Source organism: Molothrus aeneus, chromosome 7 (assembly GCF_037042795.1).
Source record: "Molothrus aeneus isolate 106 chromosome 7, BPBGC_Maene_1.0, whole genome shotgun sequence".
Taxonomy (NCBI): Eukaryota; Metazoa; Chordata; class Aves; order Passeriformes; family Icteridae; genus Molothrus; species Molothrus aeneus.
Genome location: NC_089652.1, coordinates 5,360,278 through 5,383,712, shown reverse-complemented (window position 1 = coordinate 5,383,712; position 23,435 = coordinate 5,360,278). Strand labels below are relative to the sequence as shown.

The following is a 23,435-nucleotide window of genomic DNA, read 5'->3' as shown; positions in this document are numbered from 1 at the left end:
CTAAAAAAGGCAGAAAGATTCTGAATGTTCATCAAGTCAGTGCTGGATTTTCCACACAGATCATCACCTGCACTTTTCCATTTACAGCAGATGAACACAAATCCAGACCAGCAGCATGCTATGGGCAGTACATTCAAGGAAAGAACAAATTTTTGTGTGCCATAACAGGAGGACAAGCCTCCTCAAGAGCTTTAAACTCCTTTAGAAGTAAGAATCTTTAGGTCTTTTTAGTAAAAGTATTGTAGGTCATGACCACAGAGAGTCTAAAAGTCCAAAATTCTGAGGTCAGAGGAATGTGAAGACACAAATTATAAGTCTTGAAAAGAGGGACACACACACACACATGCTTCCAATGGAATTTTATTTTTTGAAATTTTAGAAACTCGTTTACGAAGCATGGAAAGAGGAAAGAAGAAAAGGAAGAGGGAAATTGACAGTGTATGGAATGGGAGAGATGGAATAGGCACAGAAGAAAAGAGGAAGAGTAAAGAATTAGAAGACTAATACAGGCTATATTACAAGAAATTGGTTACGATCAGTAGGTTTTGGCAATGACTGCATTCCTTCCCAAGTGGAATTGTTTTGTTTTGCAGATATAGGTTTTTTTTTTTTTTTTTAATGAAAGGACTCCCAAAGATCCAGAGGTGCTACTTCTGTGTCTGTAGAGATGGAGAAGACACACTGTTGTAGGCCAGGAAACAGCCCACAAGTTACTCATGTCCCTTCCTATTGCATTATGGTGCTCAAGGAATGGCCTTTTGCTTGAAATTGTTATTCCCTAGCTATGAATCACTTTTTTTTTCCACTCAAAGCACATAAAAACACTCTGAAACCATTAAACAGCATACAAATTCTAATGATATTGTGTAATTCCTTTGCAGCCACTAAATGAAAACAAAGAGCTCTTCTATCAGCCCACATGTCCTTCTGTAGCTGCTGCACTAGTGTACTATAAACATGTACACACAAAAAAAATCCCATCTGAAGAAAATAGGTGCTTGCTTCACTATGGGGCACAATGCCAAACACTAAATACCACAGCTGGTAAAATGGACATGGAGTTTCAGAAAGGAATGTCACTAAAAATCTCCACCAGGAAGATGACTTGGCTCCAAACTAACATACCACCTAAAGAAAATGTGTGACTAAAATCATGTTTTTCCTCTTATTTCTCTGATATTTATTTCTCAATCTCCTGTAGCTCATCTGACCTATGGCATCATAAAGGCTGACAGTTCTTGGGTTTAAGACTGTGCATGTATCTGGTATTTAGGGCAACACCAAACCATGGACATTCTCACCCTTCACCAAAATATAAAATCTCTTTACACAGACCCTTAAACAAAGGCTCTTCATTTCTTTGTAAAGAAAAACCTGACTGGGGACAAGCTGGATATGAAAGGAAGGGCTCTGAGGGCAAAAAGGAGAAGCTGGAATAATTCTTCTTTATTTGTTCAAAGGGAAATGCTCTCTGAGGTGATTTTCCTCTCCTTTTAAACTCCCTCTAAGTCTCATGTTCCACCACACAAACTCTGAAACATCTTGCTCCTCTCCATTGTGCTTATCTGATCCCAAGACACACCAGAGAACCTACATGAGGGTAATTGATGGAGATTCAAAGAGCCCTGCTCTAAAACCCGTCACTATCAAACCACCTCACACAGGTTTGGCTTCTTTTATGTCAGAATGACCTGAGGAACCCATTGAATTGATAGCTAGATTACTAATGGTTCAGGAATGTCACTTTCCCACTGACTAGGCAGCTCCATTTACAAAAACTAGTACATGAATTACACACATTGGAATTTTAGTAATTATTAATCTTTGACCTGTTCAAAGTGCTGTACAAACATTAACCATCTAATCCTCAGAACAAACATGCACTGCAAGTAACAAGAATCCCACCCTGAAAGCCCACAGCACAAAAACAAATAACTGACCATCCCACCTGAGAAGGCAACCTCACCTCTCCTGCAGAGGGAAAAACCAGTGACAAATACAGTACTGTGTGCTGGCCCCTGAAAGCCACTACCAAAATCACTATACAGATACAAAGGTAAGAGTTCCCAAATCTCATTCCTATACTGGTGCCATATTTTAGCTCCTGATGTCTTTTCCATTAAACTCTGCAGGTGGGAGCCTGCACAGACACAAGAAGTCTAAGGCAAAAAGAAAAAAGAACAGCAACAAGGAACCAAAGACATAAATATTACAAGAAACACTGTCAAAAGATGATTTGAAAAGCCCATTTATGAGCTTACAGACAATACCTTGGTGGCACGTATTTGCCTGTGAAGGTCAGTTAGTTGTTGGATTTTGTATTCTAGTTCTGAAATCTGGGCTTGAAGCCATGTCCAACGGCTGCCAATTCTAGCTCTGTCTGCAAGCCACTTCCATTCAGAAGTATAGCTGCTGTGAAGACAAAATGCTGGTTAGTCCAAAAATAAAGATAACCACATTTGCACAAGAACATTTCTGACAGCTGCTCTGCCTCATGTTGCAAGCATCTCAGTTGCTTTCAGAAGATACCTGATTATACCCAACCAGTTTCACATCAGCTTATTTCTGTAGCAACAGAACTTGCCCAGACCAGTACAGTCCATGCTCACTGGCTATTCCCACACTAAGCTAGTTTTTTGTTCTGGATTATAAAACTCAAGAGCTGGATAAACTACCAAACTATATCAGTTAAGGCTGATTACAGATCTGTAAAGAATTCCAGTAACTCCACCAGCAAGAATCCAAACTCTTACACCATACTTCCTCCCACAAGCTTTAACAAATATTGTTTGCTAACAACTGGAATCTAATAAAACATCATGCAGCAATGACCAGCGAGATATCAGGACACTGCCCAAAAACACCCAACTAAGTAGTTTAAATTTCTTTTATTCAAGCTGTTTTATAAATATCTGTGTCAGTTTAGTTTAGTCAGATCACTCTTACCACTGTTTAAAACAGATGCCTTTTAAAATACAAAAAATATGCCTCCTGGTACTTGACATTGTGAACACCTTAATTTTATCATGCTAAATTCATCAATGGTATCAGCAAACATTACTCAATCTCTATATTAAACAAATGAATGAGGAAACCATAGCATGCAACAAACTATCTTAATATTCAATAAGTTTAAGCAACACAGACAAACAATGCAGTATTTTAGTATGGAACTTCCACTACTATCCTACCATTAACTGAGTTCATTTATTCACAGAAAGCAACTGGTGTTTTTTTCCCTAGTGAAGCTGTCAAGTAGTTTGCCACAGCTGACTTAAAAAACTGTAAAAACAAAAATCAAACTTGTAGAAAAGAAGTGTTTTTCCTCAAGTTATTGGGATAATGACTGGATCTAGATCCTTGATGACACTGTAACTTTTGCACATGCAGAATACATCAGCTCCTGTTCCCCAGGCAATGAAGAGCACTGAAGTATCACAAAAGAGACAAGAAATAGCAGATGCCAAATGAACTGGCATAGGAACATAATACAGGTGTAATTGCTTCATGCAGAATTTTCTGTCAAGTATCTCAACAACAAAGAAAGATAATACAGCACAAGTTGCTAGACATGTCCTGGCATGAGTAGGGAACCATCATATTTGAGAATCCTAACATTTTCAAGGCTAATATTATAAAACATAATATAACTCAAAGTTTCAGAACCTTCAGTCTAGTTTAGCTATCATAGAGACTAAGGATAGACACAGTCTCTGGTAGATCACCTCTAAAATACATAATCTTCTCCTTTTTTAACATAAATTATCCTCCCACATAATTTATCACCAGTTTAAAGTCTCTCATACACAGAAAAAATGAACATATGAAATTATGTGACTGAAACATCCTATTTAAATACAAACTATGAGGAAGAAATCTAGATTACTATCAGAAAGAAACTCAAAGAACTCTGCAAATATGTATGATAATAAATTACTTGTATTTTACATATTCTACTAGTAATTTTCTCCTAGAAAAAAAGGCACATGAAGTCATCTTGTGAAAATCTATTTTTCTGACCTCTTTTTATTTTTCTTTATCTTCCCATTACTACCAACAAAGAGTAAAAAGTCCCAATTAGTTATGCTTTAACCAGGTCTTCCTGACAAGAACTTCTCTGGGATTGACAGCTTTTGCATGTTTGTGCTCCTGAAAGTCATAAAATACACTTTGCTGGGAAAGGGAGGCAGTCTGAATTCCAAGTTTTTAATTAAATGTGTTCACACAAGCATGGTGGCTGGAATAGTTAAGACTTGTCTCAGGACCCTGCTCTGGCAAAAAGCTAGTCCTAAGAAAGAGCTGCTTAATGAGTCTATAATAATCCCTTAGTTAATAATTTTAACCAAAAGAAGTTAAAGAGGAATAAAGAGGCTAAGGGAGAAAACCCCAACTGGAGTATTGAGGTGTTTATTTCTGCTCCTTTCTCAAAAGGCAATTGAGGAAATGAACAATGAAATCCCACAAACCAGGACATGGTAAAAAGAAAGCTGAGGTGAAAGGAAATAAATCACACCAACAGGTTCACCTCCCAAACTAGATCCAACAGCCTGGGGAGAAAGGTGAGCTACTCTCCAACAGACTGAGGAGGAGAGGGAAGGAAGTGAGAAGAAAACTAAGGTGTTCTGTACACAGCTGGGGAGCAAGAAGCAGAATGGAAGGGCCAGAACTGGCCTTATGTCACCTAGACTGCATGAAATCAGTGTGGCACAAGGGAATCCACAACCAGTATCAAACCACAGCTGACTGCAGAAGGAATGGTAAATGTTGTAACCTCTGTACATTGCTGTCTTACACACAAACAAGAATCCTCTGCAAAGCTACATCACAAGTTATTTTTCAAAAATGGTTGCATTTCTTTTTCCACTTAGGCACAGTATTTAATCTTGAATTAATTGCATTCACTGGTAAACATATTAAGTACATTTTTGCTTCATTCCAAAACACAATGCAAGTATTTTCTAAGGCTTTAAATTTTATATGATAATTTAAATAACAGCATTTAATGACACTGTGTAACAACGTCCTCAGACCCCACTCTAAGGAAAGGTTTCCACCAAACTAAGCACAAACATTCTATGCTCAGGCCAAAGGAAGCAAGTTTGGCTTCTCTGTCTCTCCAGGCTGCCCCATGCCCAGTGCCTGCTCAAAGGCATGGGCAGCTACACAGTGCCATGGATTAGAGAGCTGCTCCTGGTTAATTTTAATTTTAGGGGCAGCATGACTGAAGCAAGTTTAAGTTTAGATCTCTTCCCCAGTTTTGATGTGTTGCACACAGGGTGAGAGACAGAAGCATTGCTGAACTCTGTTCCCATCCCTGGCACTCCTATCTGTTTGATCTTGCATTATTTTTAACCATCTTTTCCTCCAAGCCTATTTCTCTACAAATCTTTTAGTAAAGCTTGTAACTCCTAAGGAAGATAAAATCACTCTGAGCTATCCTCACACTCCTCTGTGTTCACACAAAGTAGTACAGTCACTCAAGTGACAAATGATAACCTATTTCTGCAACAAAAAAAAAAATCCAAACCAACCCTGAAACAAACCCCAAACCTGGGTAAATCTGCTCCTGCTAGACAGAAAAGCTCAACATTCACACAGTAAAGGAAGTTGTTTCAAGGTGGCTTCAGAGAATTCATTAACTCTGCAAACCCAAAGGAGAAAAAAAAAAAAAAAAACACCAAAAAACCAAGCACAGTTACAAAAATAACCAGGCCTGTCACTGGAGGAGGAAGTCAAAAGCAGGTGCTAAAGTAGAAGCTCCTGCTCTTGTTTTCTGTTGGGAATGAGACAAGAAAAAAGATGTTTCTGTCTGTCCCACTTCCTGTTTGCTCCCTTTACAAAGTATCTTTACTTGGTTTCTGTGCTTTTGACTCTAAGATCATACATCCTCAACAGGAATTCCAAAATCTTTCTTCTGCTAGCAACTCAGTATAAACCATGTTACACTGGTAAAAGTTTCTCATGTTCAGTACTGTAGTACAGTGGAATATTAAATTTGCATATAAACTTACTGCTCCTGGAATGACTCTAAATCTGCAGATGACCTCCTACATTCATCCAGGACTATTAGAATTGGAAGAGAACACAGCAATACTGATTTTGTATCAATAAAACATTCATTTAAATTGCCCCTAAGAAAATATGCTGGAATTGCATCAGGGGCAACTTGTTTCCATGCAAAATACCTGCCTGCATTTCTATTTTGGTTGGACTGCAAGTCAATCCTGCACAATTTACAAGAGAAGGAAAGAAAAGAAATGCAGCAGAACAAACAAGGCACAAGGAGCACAAAAACAAATGCAAACAAAGTATGATCATAAATATAGCTGGCAGCAGACATTCAGGCTGTACTAGGGCATCCCAAAGTATGGAAAAGAGTTCAGCTGGGGATCATCAGCAACAGCAGAGGCAGTCTAAGTATTTCATGCTACTTGCTTCTGCTGAGACTGAAGAGGCAAGCAAAGAGCACAAAGTAGTGCTATTGCAGTCAGTGGTGGTGCTGGAACTGAAGGAGGTTTCAGCCATGACCTAAGGACAGAATGCACAGGTGAACCCCTTAGCACTCTCACCTTCCCTCAAAGATAAGCACTGAGAACAAACCATGGTTTTACATGACCAAACCAACACTGCAGAACACAACAGGACTCTCAGAAGTATTTCCAGTGCCTCCATTGTGTTTTGGGTGAGATTTACGTTTTCCCAATAGCTAAGACCAGCTTGTCCCAAAAATTAAATGCAGGCAACCTAGCTGAGCAAAAAAGGGAGCAGCTAACCAAGATAAAACTGCTGTGCTACACACACTGCTGGTTGGGGTTTGTGTGTGGGTTTGGGGGTTTTTTGGTAACAGGAGACAAGAAGAGGTGGAATTTAAACCTCAGAGGCATATTTTATTTTTATAAGCAAACAAAACAATAAGCCTGAAAACTGTTCATAAATGATGGAGAAACACAGTGGAGTTTAAAAAACACAAAACACACAGAACCTGGGATTGACAGTAAGTATTCAGGAAGGTTGGTTCAAGCAGGTATGATGAGCACAGGAAAGAGTATTTTAGAGTGTGCAGCCCTGTGACCATGGCACGATTCTCCACAAGTCATCTCATATGCTGAAAATTAAAGCAAACTAAAGCCCTCCACCTTTGTAATTCCCAGTGAGGTGAAGTACCATGCCCTGCCATGACATGTCTGCAGGGACAACGACAGGATGCTTCTGCTGAACAGGAAAGGAGAGTGCTTGCAACAGACCCACATCAAAACTCAAAAAACCATTTCACAACCCATAACACCATCACATTTCAAAAGGCTTTAAAAACACCAACATTGTCAAGTTTCAGCAACACTCTTAAATGCATACAACCAGAGAGAAAGGCACTCACATAGGGTGGGTGGGGAAAAAAACCCTCCAATTCCAAAATTCTTCATTAAACATAAGAAGGGCAGTTGTTCCTGACATCCCCTCATAACATTTCTGCTCATTCTCTCAACATGGGGTGTTTTGCTCTTTCTGCTGGGTAATGTTCCCTTTGGTTTAATGCACATTGTACTGGCACCCAGTTTTCAGATGATATCTCTAAAGTGATCTCCACCATCCCTGCCGGTTCATCTCCTCTCACTGGGAACTCCTGGGCTAACAGAAGCCTATTGCCAATCACATAGCAGTGAAGTATTTGGGAGCAAGAAGCAGCTCATAAATCACAGAGTGATTCTACCCTCAGGATAAGAGCTGATCACCCTCCTTAGTGGGAGTCACTGAAAACAATAGCAGAAGTTTACTGTTTTGCTGAAGGACTGATCTTCAGGAACTGAAAAGCAAGAAGAAATCAGAAGGTTCTCCAGTCCTTAAGTTCCATCCAGACATCATATGACTCACCATAAACTTCATGAAACATTGGGAAAAAAATCACTCATCCCCCAATTCTCTTGGGAATCTCACCCAGCTGTACAAAAATACAAAATATTCTCCACACAGCACTCTATCACAAATGCCCCACAGCACACTAGTGTGGTGGGAGTCCCTCCAGGACTGGAGCTGGTAAGTTGTGAACTTCCTCAGCTGTCTCTGATTTTTCACCACCATTACACTCAGTTCTCTGACCACACAAGGTAAAGCCCAAAAAACAACTGTCCTGAATACAAGGACAGGACAACTGTCCTGAATACAAGGATTTTCTTGCAAGCCACTAATGTGGGCCCAGGGCTTCTGATACCTGGGCCCACACTCAGCATGGTGGAGAAATTCAACATATCCATTTTTCTTCTCTCTGCAGACACTGACAGTAAATAAGAGATTACCTACAAAGACTAGATTATATAAAACATTCAAATTAGGTGAATTCAGATATGCTTGTATTTTAGATAAGCTTATCTAGATTTCAGTCATGAGATAAAAGTGTGTGCCCACTCCCAACCAAAACCTCCAACGCTTGTAATAGCTGAACAAATATGTCCAACTATGAAATGACCCGTAAATGCTTTCTCAAGGACTAATTCTTCCAGAACACCTACACAATGTTTGTTTTCAGAATGAACTAACTTCAGTTGCTGTTTAAGCATTAATTCCCCTGGATCAGTTAACTGTTAAACCCCTAATAACCACATAACTAAAAAAAACCAGTGTGTGCTGTTTTGTGAATGCAATCTCTTCTATGCATTCCTGAGTACAAAAAAGATTAAAACCAAACTGTAACAATTTTGGCTGACAACATTACATAAAAACCCCACTATTTACTGCAGCAGTTCACTCCCAGCCTTTGCTCAGACCTTTCAGGAGCAGTGTGCTGCTGTTCTGGAATAACCAACACCAAACCAAGCTATGCACTCCCTGCTCCCCACTCCTACTCCAAAAAATCAATCAAGGGAATTTGTCTGGTGCTCAAAATTAGCTTGCAATCTCTGTGAAGATCTGCAGCCAGGTCATTTTTCTGGATCCTACCAGGTTGCTACCTCCTTTGGTGTTTAACAAGAATTTTTACCTGGCAGACACTTTCCTCTGAAGCACCACATAGCTTCCCAAAACATGGCTTATAGTTCTCCTATCATCTACAGACATCAGCAAGTGCTTATTAAAATTATAATTTCTGGCATGCATGCCTGGTCCCACCATCTCTGACACACTGAGGCCATTCAGTATTTTCAGAATTGCATCCAATACTGTATGTTGATACCAAAGCATAACACACATCTTATCTTCCCAAACAAAAAACCTGTACCCAGCTGAAAACTTCTGCTATGCCATCAGACCTGAAGAATTTATGCAGTAACACCTGAAATTATCAACTATAGCTGTGATTTTTCTCTTGAAGAGAAAATTTATGAGGGAAAAAATTAGGTAGCAAGAAATTAAGTAGCAATGGAATCGAATTTTTACATCTTCCACAAAATGAGAAGGGACAGTGGGGAGAAAAAGAAAATATTACAAGAGAAAGTCTCTGTGCCTAAATACCCTAGAAAGGGAGAGTTTTCAGAAGAATTTCACTGGTGCACTATAAATGCTCCCAATGTGATAGGGAAATCACATCTTCCAAACTGATCAGATGCCACAGACAGTATTTGCCTGCTACAGGGTTCCTGCAAAGGACCACACTACTGCTGCTGTTTTGCATTAGACACTGAACTGTTATACTTGCAGTGAACTGTTAACTCAATTTGGGGACAGAATAGATTAAAAACTCAGCTTCTTAAAGGATCTCTTAGAGTCCTGAATCTTTCCAATGGCTGGCTTCACAAGCTGGTAGGTGCTCTTCACCTCCAGCTCTGTTTACGTAATTCTTTAGAGCTGAGTTAATTATAAAAGGCCAAGGGGGTTAGTGAAGGTGGAGTCAGCCAGAATATTAACTGCCCAGAAAGAAAAACCTGCAAAAGGTAAACAACCAGCAGCACTTCCTCTTAATAAAAGAAGAAAAAACCCAACATGCTGTAATTTGAGTATCTGCCAATGGCTTTTGTTAAAAATATTTTAATATTCATTTTTAAGATTGTATTGTCTGCTCCAGCACACCAACATGTGTACATCAGTTCAACATGAAGCAGAGAAGCAGGTAGTGCTAAAATGCAGAGAAAGAAACTTCAAGAACAGCACGGCTGCCTTGAAATGAGCTTCTTTTCTTGCTTTTGAAATGGCACAACATCAATAGATTAACAACAAAACACCAGGAACACAGGCCTAGAAATTCTCTCTAAGTATTACACAACTGCCCTTCACAAAGAAACCAAGTAATGCTACATCTGTAGCCCATGCTCAACATAAAATAAGGCAGAACTTACAAAATACACTCCTTTCAAGATCTGTGCAAATGGAACATTATGACAGCACATACACAGCATATCAATGCTGTCCAGCCACTGAAGTTTACTCCAAAATTTGTATGTATATTCTTACAAGGAAAAGATGGGTATGGGATTCATTAAGCTCCAATTCCATCTTATAAATCAGTGTATATATATATATGTGAATGTATGTTTGAACAGTTTGCAATTTGAGTGTTTTGCAGGAGCCTGGGATTGAATTTCACTGAGTTTTTCTGCTGCTCAATCTACCCCATGGGCTGGGAAGAAAGGGAGTTTATATTACATATATTCAAACACAGACCTTCAGGTTTATTTGTTTTTCCAACAGCAGAATCAGCAACTAAAAGTTTGCTAACTGAAAACTGAATTTATTTAAATTCCCCAACAGAAAACTTCTTTTAACTCACAAGAGCTAGGCAAAGTGTGTGGATGCAAAAAAAAATAATTTACAGCTGTTTCAGTAAAAAAGGAGCACAGGTCAATATATTTAAATCCAACATCTAACATCACATTCCTAACCCATATTTAGCAGGATGAATGAAACCCTGTTACAGGAGAGCATTCCTATTTTGGGAAGTCTTTATGCACACTTTTTACTTCATGTGAAAAGGAAAGCACTTAAATTATTTCCTGTATCGGGGCCCATGTATGCTGATTTTCAAAGGCACTGGGTGTATCCCTTTGAAGTAGATTCTCACTAAATCAGTGTTAGCTATAAACCAAAATAACACTGCCCTTGCTTTACAAGAAGTTATAAGGACAGTTCATTGTTGTTTATAAGCAAGTATTTTAATTAAAACGAACACATTTCTCAGCTTAGTGAAAGAAAAAAGCTAGCCATAAAACACTGATTAATCAGCACTTGACATCAAGCACCAAATTCCTCTTGTCTCCAATTTAATTAAGCATACAAGGTTATATATGCACACACATGTGCCTGCTTATTAGACTTGCTATTCTACTACACTATCTTGACTGTGTCTTAAAAAGTTATTAAGAAGAGTAATGCCAAGTTTTTATTTAATATGAATTCAACACCCATCTAACTGAAAATATTTGAGATTCCCAGCTCCAAGTTTCCCTTGCAGGTTAAAACCTGTCAAACCTTCCACCTTTCACTAAAACCTTCCAGTCTGCCTTCAGCAGCTGCAAAAAAATATTAATGTAATTACAGGTTAGAAATCAGGATCCCCACTCACAGGAGCGTTGCTCTGGTTTTGTGAGAGCAAAGTCCTGCTCAACAGCAAGTTTTTATTGCTGCACTGAGATCTCTAAGGCAAAACAGTAAATGCATGTGGGACCCTGAAGAAGTTATTAATTCATCTTATGGAAACCTAGCCAAGCGAGGTTAAATATATTCTGAGATAATACATGAATCCTGGGAGTTAAAACAGAAGGTAATATAAAGCTATCTTTTCTTTCATTCTCTTCCCACATCCTAGTGATGGGAGCCAAGAATTGAGAAAATGGAATTCTTGAAAAAGCAACACATAAAACATTCTTAAATCAGTATATTATTTACACCAGTGAATTTATACTTATTCAAAAGTCCTCATATTAATCTTCTATGCAAATAAGACATTTCCTGGACTTATAAATTAAAAAGGTGTTAAAACCAGGAAACAAATGGAAGTTTGTGCCTAAGAGCAGCATTTTGCCCTGGCAGACTCTCTTCCTCCCCTTCCCAAACTCATAATTCAGTTTTCATATCAGGCATGAAGTGAAATTACAGCTCAGTGTGGAAAATTAGGACCTGACCTTGCAAAAACAAACAGCCTCCCTTTATAAAGTGGCTCCAAGACTTGCAATAAACCCTGTCCCTTAAGCAGTGCCATGTATAGCCAGGCCTGCAGAACTGCATTGATGTTGCTCAGTTAGCCACAAAAAAAAAATGCTAGGAAGAATGGAAAATGATCTAGAACAAACAGATTAGATTTGGAGATACTAGTCATAATGTTTTCTTCCTTCCTGTATTTTCTCTGCTTAATGCTCCCCTCCCCATCACATGTTTGTACTAAAAGCAGATTTCCCATCTTCTCTTTCCAACTAGCAATCCAAGGGGGAAAAAATAAAGGAGAAAAAAAAAAGAGAAAGATTTACTATCTCTTCACATTCATTATAAAAGTTTCCAGGCACAACAAATCCTGTGGGCATGGAAAAATGTAACAGTGCCTCTTCATCAGGCTTGAGGTTGCTGGAGGATAATCAGTAAAACATGTCTTTCAAAATCAGAGGGAAAGGCATGAAAACATTTCAGAGGGAAAATCCCACCAAATGATTCAAAAGGATTGTATTTGGATAGGGAAAGGAGAACTGGGAAAACAAGGCACAGGATTTGTCATGAGTACAAAGAGCTACTTATTTTGCAGAAAAATCTACTGCAAGCAGGTTTTCTGTCTAAATGATTAGATGCATGTACTACTGTTTGATGGAGTGAGCAGCTGTTTCTTCAAAAAACCACAGTGATGTAGCTTTTGATTCTGGAAGATCACACATGTAGTGTACATAGAAGAAAAACTCTGCACTCTGCACCTTCACAAGTTTCCCAAATGACTGAGCATCAGAGTTCTTTGTGGTACATTGTATTTCCTACCACACCAGGAATAGACACAAAATACATCAATAAGAATGAGGAGTTGGCCTAGCAGGATACACACTGCTGCCAGAGTAGAGCTGTTGTTGAAAAACTTTTGAGCTCACATCATCATCCAATTCACCTTGTTTGAAATCTATGACCATTTCTATGCATAATCTTTCATCTTCACGAACCGCAAAGATCAACAAGTTTGAAGTAAATTCAGCTGGTGAAATGTTGTCTATGCTGCAAATCAAGTGTTAGTTATGAATCCCTAAAGGAATTACTCATGGTCAGCTTTGTGTTGCCTTCCTTGGGCACTCTGCTCTGGTTTCTAACACCTACCAGTGAGCCAGAGAGCAGCACCTAAAAGCTGCCTTTGAGAAACTACAGAGAAGGACTACCACATCCCCTGAGAGAATTTCCTATGCCCAAAGGATGGAATGTCCTAAAATACACCAAAAATTACTGCTGGAAATGTGGTGCTATGAAAACTGACAGGTTAAAGACATTCATGAGCTGACAGTAGCAGCAAAATGACAAAGGTCCTGAAGACAGCCAATCGTTTTTTCATATTTCTTTTTAGTAGACTCTCAAAAGAATAAAATATGTTTTGATTAAACTCTTGAAATGAGTGAGCCTTTCCAATTACTCTAGGAACTAGAGAAGTTTGTTAAGTACTGTGAATTGCCTTCGCCAGCAGACCAAGGATCTCTCTTGTCTTGAGGACAGAACCTGTGTAATGCAGGAACAATGGTTTAAATATCTTACAACAGCTATTTGCAACTGAACAACAAAGGTATTGAAATAGATGGATAGAGACAATCTTACTTGAGCCACAAAGCATTGAGATACAGCTCAGAAGAGCTTATGTCAATACTCATTGGGAAAAACTCTCTTCAGGATAATGAGAATGAACAGGTTCAAAAGGCTAAAAATAACTCCAGGTTTGTTATGTAGCATGAGGAACTGGAGCTGGAATCAACTTCTCCCTCCTGATGGGAAACAGACTGTTCTTAGGTAGACATGGTAACTGCAGGTTCCTCCCTGCCTTGCACACTGGATTGATACCTCCTCCCCCCACGAAAAGAATGAGAAACACCACAGTCACAAGAGTGATCAGTCACCAGCATGATTATACCCTCAAGTTAAATGCAATCAGTACACTGAGATATGGGCAGAACCAAAACATTCTTTCCATTCATCACTACATTGTTTGAACCTTATAGTAACTACAGTTAAATATTATGAAGATTATCACAGAGGAATGCAGAGTAAAAGCGCTCACTATGAAAAATAAAAATTTCCATATAGGTGAGAAAATGAGTATTGTCTCACCTACATGATCCCATTGCTTTTGGAAAGCACTTAGAGCCAATTCCCAATGACAGAAAGGCAACTGAAAGCATATAAATCTGCTCAGTAGAAATTAAAAGGGTATTAACTTTGTTTCTTTTGTCCAGATGAAAGGTAATCCAGAAGGCCTTAAAGTGGCAAGGAAACAGCGACTCTGACAAGCTGAACTGGTGAATAACTGATTTACCTTTGTTACCTCCAAAAAAAAGGGCAGCATTTTAGCCACAAAGCCAAATCTTAGGGCTGGAGAAAAGAAGAAAAATATTGTGAGCTGAAGATAACGATAATTTCAAATAAGAGACAGCCTGTCCTCACTGCATGTTAATTCAAGCATTTCCTCAGCCTAGGCACACAGACAAGTCTTTGCTGAAATCAGGCAGTACTTTTAACTCTGAGCTTGCTGGCCCAGCAGCTCACCCCAAACACCAGTGACTCCTTCCCTGCCAATGTAGCGAGGCTGCTGTGCTGAACAACTGCTCAGCAGTAGGAACACAAAGAAAGGCAGAATAAACAACCCAAAATAAAGGGCCACACTGAGTCAGACTAGAGATCATCTTACCCAGTTCTCCTGCCTCCCAGCAATAGCTGAGATAACAATGTTACACCACAGCAGGCACGGAGGGAGCAGAGCTGCTCCAGCAATATGAACATTCCCTCAGCTCCCAGCAAGAGCAGCTTGGGGATTTCCTGAGCCAAAGGTGATGGGTTTGCACTTAATAATCCTCTGTGGATTTTTTCATCAGTGCTACAAAGTAAACTGAGTAAGCCTTAAGTGGAAAGATAACTGCCAAAAGCCAGAAGAAGGAGTAAAGGTAAAGGACTGGCAGGGGGAGTTAGAAACTCAAGTGTCCCTGGCAAGAAGAAAAAAGAAAACCATCACACAAAACTTTGGTCCAAGTTTTACATTAGCCACTACTGTTCAAGAATCAAGAACTTCTCAAGAGTTTTCTTTTTCGGTTCATGTAATCACGAGATAAGAATCCTAGAACAAAGATATTACTTAGAAGTTCAAGTATATCAGTTAGGAGAATGTGGATTCTCCTATGCTGGGGAGAGCCCAAATGATGTTTTTCATTAAAATATTTCAAAAGAATAATTATTTTGCAAACTCAAATATTAAAGGTGTTCCTAACTTAGTTGGCAAGTCATTATGCTTTGGCTAGACTTCAGCACAGTATTTACCATTCTGACAACATGTAAAAGAAAATGAAAACATTTTCTCTGTTTTTCAGACCTACAGAACTTAACAGAACACAGCAGAGATTTGATACAGCCTTGCTGGACTGAAACCATAAATATGTAACAGGCAAAGCTCTTCCAGTTTCAGAAGCTAACTTGATTTCTTCTGAGCATAATGCTTTCCAGGAAGCAGAATGAGAAGTAAGTTTTTTAAAGTATTTTTTAATTTATTTTTTCTAGACACTCTCTGACAGCAGAGGGTATAAGGAAAGACCAATAAACACAAACCCTGTCCTGACTATCTATTAGAGCCCATGAGAAACGTGGGTATCATGGAGTTCCCACCAAGTTGCTGCATTTGTGTGCAACTCTCTTCTGTGTAGAAGTCCTGACTATTGTATCCCAACAAACCTTAAGACATGCTCATCTCTCCAGCTTTGGGAAGAGGAAAGCAGCTGTCTTTTCACTGCTTTCTAAAATTTCTTGACTGAAGAGATTGTGATAACAGTGTAGCAAGGTAGAGGTTAAAAAAAAAAAAAGAAAAAAGGTTATACCATCATCAGAGAGCAATTTTACTATCTTCTCTTGCCCACCATTGATTTGTAATTTGTATTGACAGGATTCCTGCCAACTTAAGACACAACTAGCTAATGATATGAATTTTCCTCTGGTTCATCCTGAAAAAGATACCAGCAATAATAAAAACTCCATTGCTAGCTACATTCATAGTTGCAGAGTGACTTCAGGAAGTAAATTAGTGTTTTTAAAATTACAAGCTAAAGATCCAAACTTTTTCAATATACCAATCATCAAATACTGGATGGCTTCATACCCGCATCAGATGATAATTTTTAATTTTTACTCATTATCACAACATGGTGGATTTCAAGATCCTACTATTGACTAATTCTTAATAACTCCAGAGTAAAATTAAAATTATTTTCATTCTGGCCCCAAGTATTTCCAGCAATCACTATTTGATTTACAGCATCATTCAAGTATTAGCAGTATTGATGGAATGCAAACAGAGAGTGCAGTACTGTAGTTCTCTGCAATCCAGTAAAGCAACTGCTCCTTAAATGCATTAAGAAGTTGTTACTTTCTGCCAAACCCAGCTCACACTGTCAGTCTTGCTGATTTCAGTAAGACTATCTATTGAGTGAGGTTACTCACACAAGATGGAATCTGTAGGTCTAGACCCTTCCATCCTGATTTACAAGTAAGAAGCACATGAGTCTAAGCAGGAATTTTAACACTTACGCTTCCACAGTCTGTTCCTCACCATCTTCATCTGAGCTGCTACACGTTGCATCAGAGTCCAGGTCCTTCTCCACACGAGACAGCAGCCCTCCAGTAGAAAGTGCAAAGCCACGGATTTCACCTGGTGCGACGCTAACTCCGTTCTGTACATCCACACCCAAACTACTCTCCGAAGGAGTTGTGTTGTTTTCCGGCCAACCTTCAGTGCATCTGAGGGAGCTATTGCTCAAAAATCTAGCTGGCTCATGGAAAACCTTCATTCTCTGAAGCTGATGTTTCACAAAGCACTTCAGCTGTTGATCACAGTGTTTGATAACGTGCTTTGCCAGGAGCATTTGTAAACGCTTCTGAGTTCTTTTGGCGCGACTGATTTCCATTTGTTGCTTAGTGACACACTGGAGTAAGCGAGCATACACCTCCTCCTGGGTGCAGCTCAAAATCCCTTCTGAAGGCCCATGAAGAATTTGGTGTAATAAATCCCCTTTTATTGTTTCAGTGCAGACTTCCAAAGGCCTACCCAAAACCCCATTCTTCTTGTACCATTTACCATTTAAAAGTTGCATTTCTTCTGCGTTACTGGATTCAGTTACACTTGAACCTGAAAGTCTCTGCATTCCTGCCAAGTTTGGAGATGTGGTCTCTGAAAATGCTGCCCCTTTGACCTGTTGCTCAGGTTCTGAGTGACTAATATGACCAAATGATGTGTCAGCCCCATTATGTAATGACTTTCTCATCTTGGAGCAGCCAGGCTCTCCTGCTTTTGTTTGCTTACCAGTTTTGTTGTTAAACGCAGAATTTGTACTCATTAACAAGACAGACTGATAGCACTTGGAGGATGGTGGGGAACCAAAATGCTGCACACTGAAGATATCATTCCTGAGGTTGGGCTCAGCAGTGGGGAACCCCAGGACTGAGCAAGTAATCCGTGCGATGGAGTCCTCTTTTATCTTCTCTTCCACTGCTCTGGAATTTTCCATGCACAAAGCTGTATCAGACTCCATAGCTCTAGAGGACAAAGAAGGTGACAAGTGGATACCATGACCTTTTGTTGTTGCCTCTCTGAGAGCTGGTGTCATTATAGCTACGGTAGGTAGTTTACAGCAAACCTGAAAATAACATGGGCCATGTAAATTTTCTCATTTTCATGACACAGTACAAATACAACAACTCTGTTAGACATTTCATTCTCTCAACGTCATTCAAAAATTCCATAAAAAGGGATGTTATCTAAAGAACACAGACCCTGTTGCCTCCCAAGTCAAACAAGAACACCCTTTCTGTTTTTTCTTTATTTCATTCAGAGGCTGTTCTGTGTGCAATGAAAGACTTTACATCTCAGGGGAATAAGTGTTCATACCTCATTTCATTTTTGATTCTATCAGTCTGAGAAATAAGACCCAAAAAGTTCAGGTCTGTCATCTAACCTTGCCCAAACTGAAAAACATGACCTTGAGCAATGTGACTGGCACTGTTGTGAGAAATGTATTTACTGCAAATCTATATAAAGAAAGCATTTGATGAACTAGTATACATTCTTATAAATACACATTAGAAACCAATCAACAAGGCTAATGCTTTCAAAATAGAAACCTCTATGTTCTGAAGTTTCCTACCAAAAAAGAATTCTTTCCTGTGTCTTTGGATACCATTCTATTCATCAGGCACTGTGTAATACATACAGATTATTTTTCATAGAAAATTGAGAAATGACAGTTCTCCTTGACAAATCCTTTTGCTTGTAGCTTGCCAATTAACAAAGGGCTCCCAGACTTTGGGATCAAAAGACCAATGTCAACCTTCACCCCTTCTTGTCAGCAGCTATGCTGCCAAGTCATACTGTATCTATTCCACGCAGGAATCCCTTGCACAGTACTTACAACTTTGTTAAGGAGATGCTTAAATAAACCCAATGAATGATTTAACTGAACATGGCCTGCAGAAGCCTGAAAGGTAAGTTCCTGTCAGCTCTTCATTAAGAATCTAGAGACAAAACCAGAAACCATATGAGAGCAGTAGCAAAAGTGGGTGCAGCACAGCAATGCCACAGTAAATTCTGTTGAACTGTGCACTAGTTGAGCAGCACTCCCACTGCCCTCGTTTTCATGTCTCCAGTTTCCTTGATCTCCCCAGCAACTGCCTAGCTCAGCAACTTTCAATGCACAGATCCCATAAGGGGTCAATGATTCTGAGACTACCACATATGGATCTTAAGAAAAGATCTGTCTGAAGCCTTAGCTTGTTTATAACTACAGGTTTTTTTTACACTGAAGGTGCAAACATTAAAGTGAGATGTGGAAACCTAGGGAGCTGAGAAATACCAGTTTGGACACTTGCTCCTTAACCCTCAAAACATGAAGCAGAACACAGAGAGCCACATGGTCCAGCACTGCCTTACCACTCTCTGTATGCTTTATTCACCTTTCATTGCTCCAAGAGTACCTCATCCACAAGGTTTTCATCTCTGCACATCACTCTCCTAGCATCACTGACACCAGGTTTGGGGGTCTTACTGCTAATCATAAATGATACCATTAAAATCCCCAAGATTTTAACCCTTATAAATAAGTCAATAACTTCAGCCTTAAGAAGAGCTCAGCACACAGTCCTCCCAGTGGACAGCTGTTCAGGAAGAGCCTCTTTCTAGGATCAGACAGGGAAATGCACAGCTGAGAGCTGGAGCCCCAATCCTAAAGCTCTGGTGACTCAGTAATGCTCTCAGCACCTGGCTGACTCGTGTCTTTCCTCCTGTAAAAGCTATCAGGCCTGCAAATCTGAAAATCCAAAGGAGTGTGAATTCAGACACCAATGCCTCCCTGGCCCTAACATAATGGCAAATAACTACAGTAAGTCAGAGCAACTGTGCATGGCTAAAACATAAGGGGAGAGAACTGAACAGTTCCTCTGTGAGGTTAATGTGAGCTCAGGAATCCCTGTGTTTGACTCTGCCTGAGAATTCCAAGAAGCTCTCCAAGAAGAGCACCATCAGCCAGGGATCTACATGCACCTAGGAATGTATTTATTACTGTCCCAACTTTACCATCCACCTCCCTTAGTCTGAGTGGTTTGGTTTAGCAGGCACAGGTTGCTACTCCTGAAACCCAGGAAACATCCACACAAAGTGCAGCTGTTCAGGCAAAAAAGTACTCTGGAGATGTGGATCACATACCTGTATGAAGATGGAGGTTATTCAAAGAACTGGCAGCACAAAACTTTATAGTGCTGGGTTTTAACTCCATCACATTCCCTCAAACACCACATACCCTTTTGGTACAGTTTCAAATTTCCAAAATTGCAATGAATATCATTACCACTTTTTTTGTTTTCATCTGGAAGACTTTTCAACTCTTCTAGGGGAAAGAGGGGAAGAATCAAAGCACCCTCATATGGAACACAAACACTGAACTAAAGAGCATTGACAAATCACTCATTTGGAGTGCCTGACCAAATATGCTTAAACTACAAAGCAGCTGAAAAATAAATAAAATGCTTTTTAAGAGGGAAATCACAATTAACACCCCCTTACCCAGCAACTTGGAAATTTCATACAATGTTTCTGCCCTGAAGACAGTGTGAGACACTCAGGTGTGCTCGTCTCACTACAGTGACATCAAAAAGAACTTCAAGAGGCTGGTACTGCCACAGTGTCCAGCCCTTGGCATTTCTCCAAGAAGTTCACACACACACACACACACAAACACAAAAAAATGTCATAGGTACGGGAGCCAAACAAAGTATCTGCTGCAAAAAAATTATAAACAAGTTTTAGTACAAGTACTTAACTTGACAAAAGTTATACAATTTAAACTTTTATACATTTTATTTAACTTTGGCAGAAAGCTGCAAAAATTATTTCATTCCACCCATATTGGAAGTAAATTTCCAAAGCAAAACCTACTATCTTGGAGGGGGGAAAAAATAAAGGCAAAGAGGGAGGAAAGACAAGTACCGCAAAGTGGAATACTAGAAAATTATTTTCATTCTAAGAAACGTTTTTCTGCCATAAGTAAACCATTTCACAGATTTTTTTTTTTGCATTGTGTATTACTTGAGGTTTCAAAACCATACGAGCTGAAATTCTGCTAAACAGCTTTTCATCTACCAAAACACTCCACTTGAAAGACTAAAGAGTATTGTAAAAAGAAAAACTAACATTAAATAAATACTGGGGAAGGGAAGAAACAAGTACCAGACAAACACACTAAAGCAACTGATGTTTAAAGTGACTTTATGCTTATCCTCCCCTAATGCCTTAATTACCCAGGAGGATCTAGCTGGGAATTGCAGTTTACCACAGCAGGACCTGCACCCTGCTCCCCTCCACCACTGCAGCTACAGGTTCCTAACCCCCAGTGGCTCCTGCTCCCCTTCCTCTCCCTCTGCTGATTTCTTTGTCCTCCCTTGACACTTCTCCCTTATACCCTTTCCCTACCAGGCTTACCTCAACAGAATTTGTCTAAATCCTGAAACGAGTGTCTTCATGTTGTGATTAGCAGCACCCTATTAAAAGAAACACAACAAAACCCAGCCACAACTCAGCACACAGGGTGGCACTCCCTCCCTTCCCAGCTTTTGTTTACAGTCCTTTCACTTTTTGACTCTTCTCCCCCTTGCATAACACTATCACTTTGGTTACACAACGCTGCAGACAGTGTTCTGGGGGATTTTTGCTTGGGGGAAGGATTGCTTGGTCTTTTAGTGGATTTTTTTTGTTTGTGAGCTTTTCGTTTCCAATGACAATAAAACTCCACTCGCAGGAGGCTTTTTAAAGCTCCTCTGTAGCAGCCTTCTCTCCTTGTAAATTGAGTCATTTTTCCTCATCATAAACACCTTAAATTTTCTCCTTAATAATGAAATTCCTTGAGACCAGAAGGAAATTTTTATGATTATTTTTGTTGTGAAACTCAGAAGCCTACAAACAACATTTTAAATTAATATGAGCGTTTCCAGCTTACTCACAGATTAACACTGTTTCAGATAAGCCAACTTCCACTGTTTATTCCTTGCATAGATGGCATTTCAAAAGCAAAGCAAAGTCCCTGACAGCAGCCAGCCTCTGGTGAAACACCCAAAATGAATCTCAGTAAGAATGCTCAAAAATACTGTATTTCAACCTGTTTTAAGGCCTCTTAGAGACAACCTGCAGAAGAGAGGGCAGCTACAAAAGCGAATTGCAACCCAACTGCCAAAACCCGGTTTCCTACAGCTTTGTGCTGTTTGTCCTGTAATCCCCAGCCAGCTCCTCCCGGGCAGCCTTGCTGATAATCACTGGCCAAAAATAAAGTGCTCTGGCAGGCAGGCACTGCTGCAGCACTGCCTCAGCAGAGTGCAGCACACAGAACCTGAGCCTGGCCAGCCTCTGCAAGCCTTGCCTGGTGCCAGGCATCCCTCAGCCTTTAACTACCCCTCCCAATTTTTGGAAAACCTTCAGGATGGTAGTGGTTTCTAAGAATAGCAAGAAGAGCTCGATAGCACAGTGTGCATTTTCTCATGGAATAGTCTGCAGCAACGACCCTATAAAAGATATTGGTCCCACTGGGCATGTCCTGGTTAGGAGTATGAAAGGAAAAGGAAAGAAGCCCATGTTTAATAACACACCTGGGACCAGCCTTTAAGAGTGAAAAAAAAAAAAATCATTTCAGTAGGCAGCTTTTGTTTTCTCTTCAAAAGCCGACCAGTCACTCATGATGTGTATTTAAGCATTTTAGTATTTTGTTCTATTAATAGACTGGGAAAAAACTCATAAAGCCAAACAGGATCAGTGGGGAGTCTCCACGTTCAGCAGTGCTCACTGTGCAGGCACAACTATCCAGACAAAACACTCTAGTGATTTGTACACCCCAGAAGATATAAGCACAAAATCCTCCTACTTGGGAAAAAAAAAAAAAACCAAAAAAACCCCACCAAAAATACAGCACACCACCCACCCCCCCCAAAAGGATCTCTCTTTGAACACTAAGAGATCTCCATTTAAGGCAGACCACCCAAAGTTTTAATCATAAAAAACATCCAAAAGGAGGCACTTCAAGTGGAACTCATCAGTACTAACTTATGGTAAAATCCATGGCTCATTAAAACATGTGAACAGGTTTGTTTTCCTCCTTGTTCAGATCTGCTTCTGAACAGAGAATCCATATAACTTCCAGGTTTACTACTACAGCATCAACTAATTCTTCTTTAGTCTATAACACCATATTTGCAAAGCAACACCTGAAGTAATTTTTAATATATGTTAAATGCTTTTTGTAGTACAACAGGTGCCTCTGTAAGAAAGTTGTACACATGTCTCTAACAAATATCTGCCATGTCTTCTGGTACCTTTCATCGTAAATCTCGTATCCACATTTCAGTGATACTTTTGAATTTCAGCCTTTGAAAAGAGGGCTATAAAACCTGGTCTTAAATGAGACCCACTCAGCTCTTAAGACACTAATTAAGATGACTGGAATTTAAGCTTCTCAGAACATTCCCCAGGATTTCAAACCATGGACCAATACAGCAGGAGAGTCCTAAGGCACACAGACTGCTTTCTGGGTAATTTTTACTATTTCCTTTTTATTAAACTAGCACAAAAAAGGAGTATTTAACTTTTGATAAAAGGCATACTTTAATAATTTGGATTTTTTTTAATTGGCTCACATTGCAAATTGGAAATTGAAAATTCCCATTAGAGAGGGGTAGGTTCGGAATACCTCAGTCAGTGCTACATTTTTGTAGGGGGGAGATGCTTCATTTTGCAAAAAGTGGATGGAAAAAATAGCTCAGGAGCACAGAGGAGCTCT

General features: G+C 39.6%; 1 protein-coding gene across 4 annotated transcripts in view; it reads right to left on the bottom strand.

Moving 5' to 3' along the window:
• Nucleotides 1–17,732, bottom strand: part of KANSL1L (KAT8 regulatory NSL complex subunit 1 like) — a 55,654-nt gene extending 37,922 nt beyond the window's left edge. For 3 of the 4 annotated variants that reach the window (XR_010783942.1, XM_066553640.1, XM_066553642.1), the window contains exons 1-2: nucleotides 16,657–17,732; nucleotides 2,271–2,412 (exon numbers count right to left, since the gene is read on the bottom strand). Coding sequence is in view for 3 of the 4 variants with exons in the window: in XM_066553640.1 (XP_066409737.1) it covers nucleotides 2,271–2,412; nucleotides 16,657–17,732 (1,218 nt within the window). In the remaining variant the exon portion in view is untranslated. The remainder of the gene's footprint in view (nucleotides 1–2,270; nucleotides 2,413–16,656) is intronic. The other variant, XM_066553641.1, reaches the window with a different exon arrangement.
• Between the last annotated feature and the right edge of the window lie 5,703 nt (nucleotides 17,733–23,435).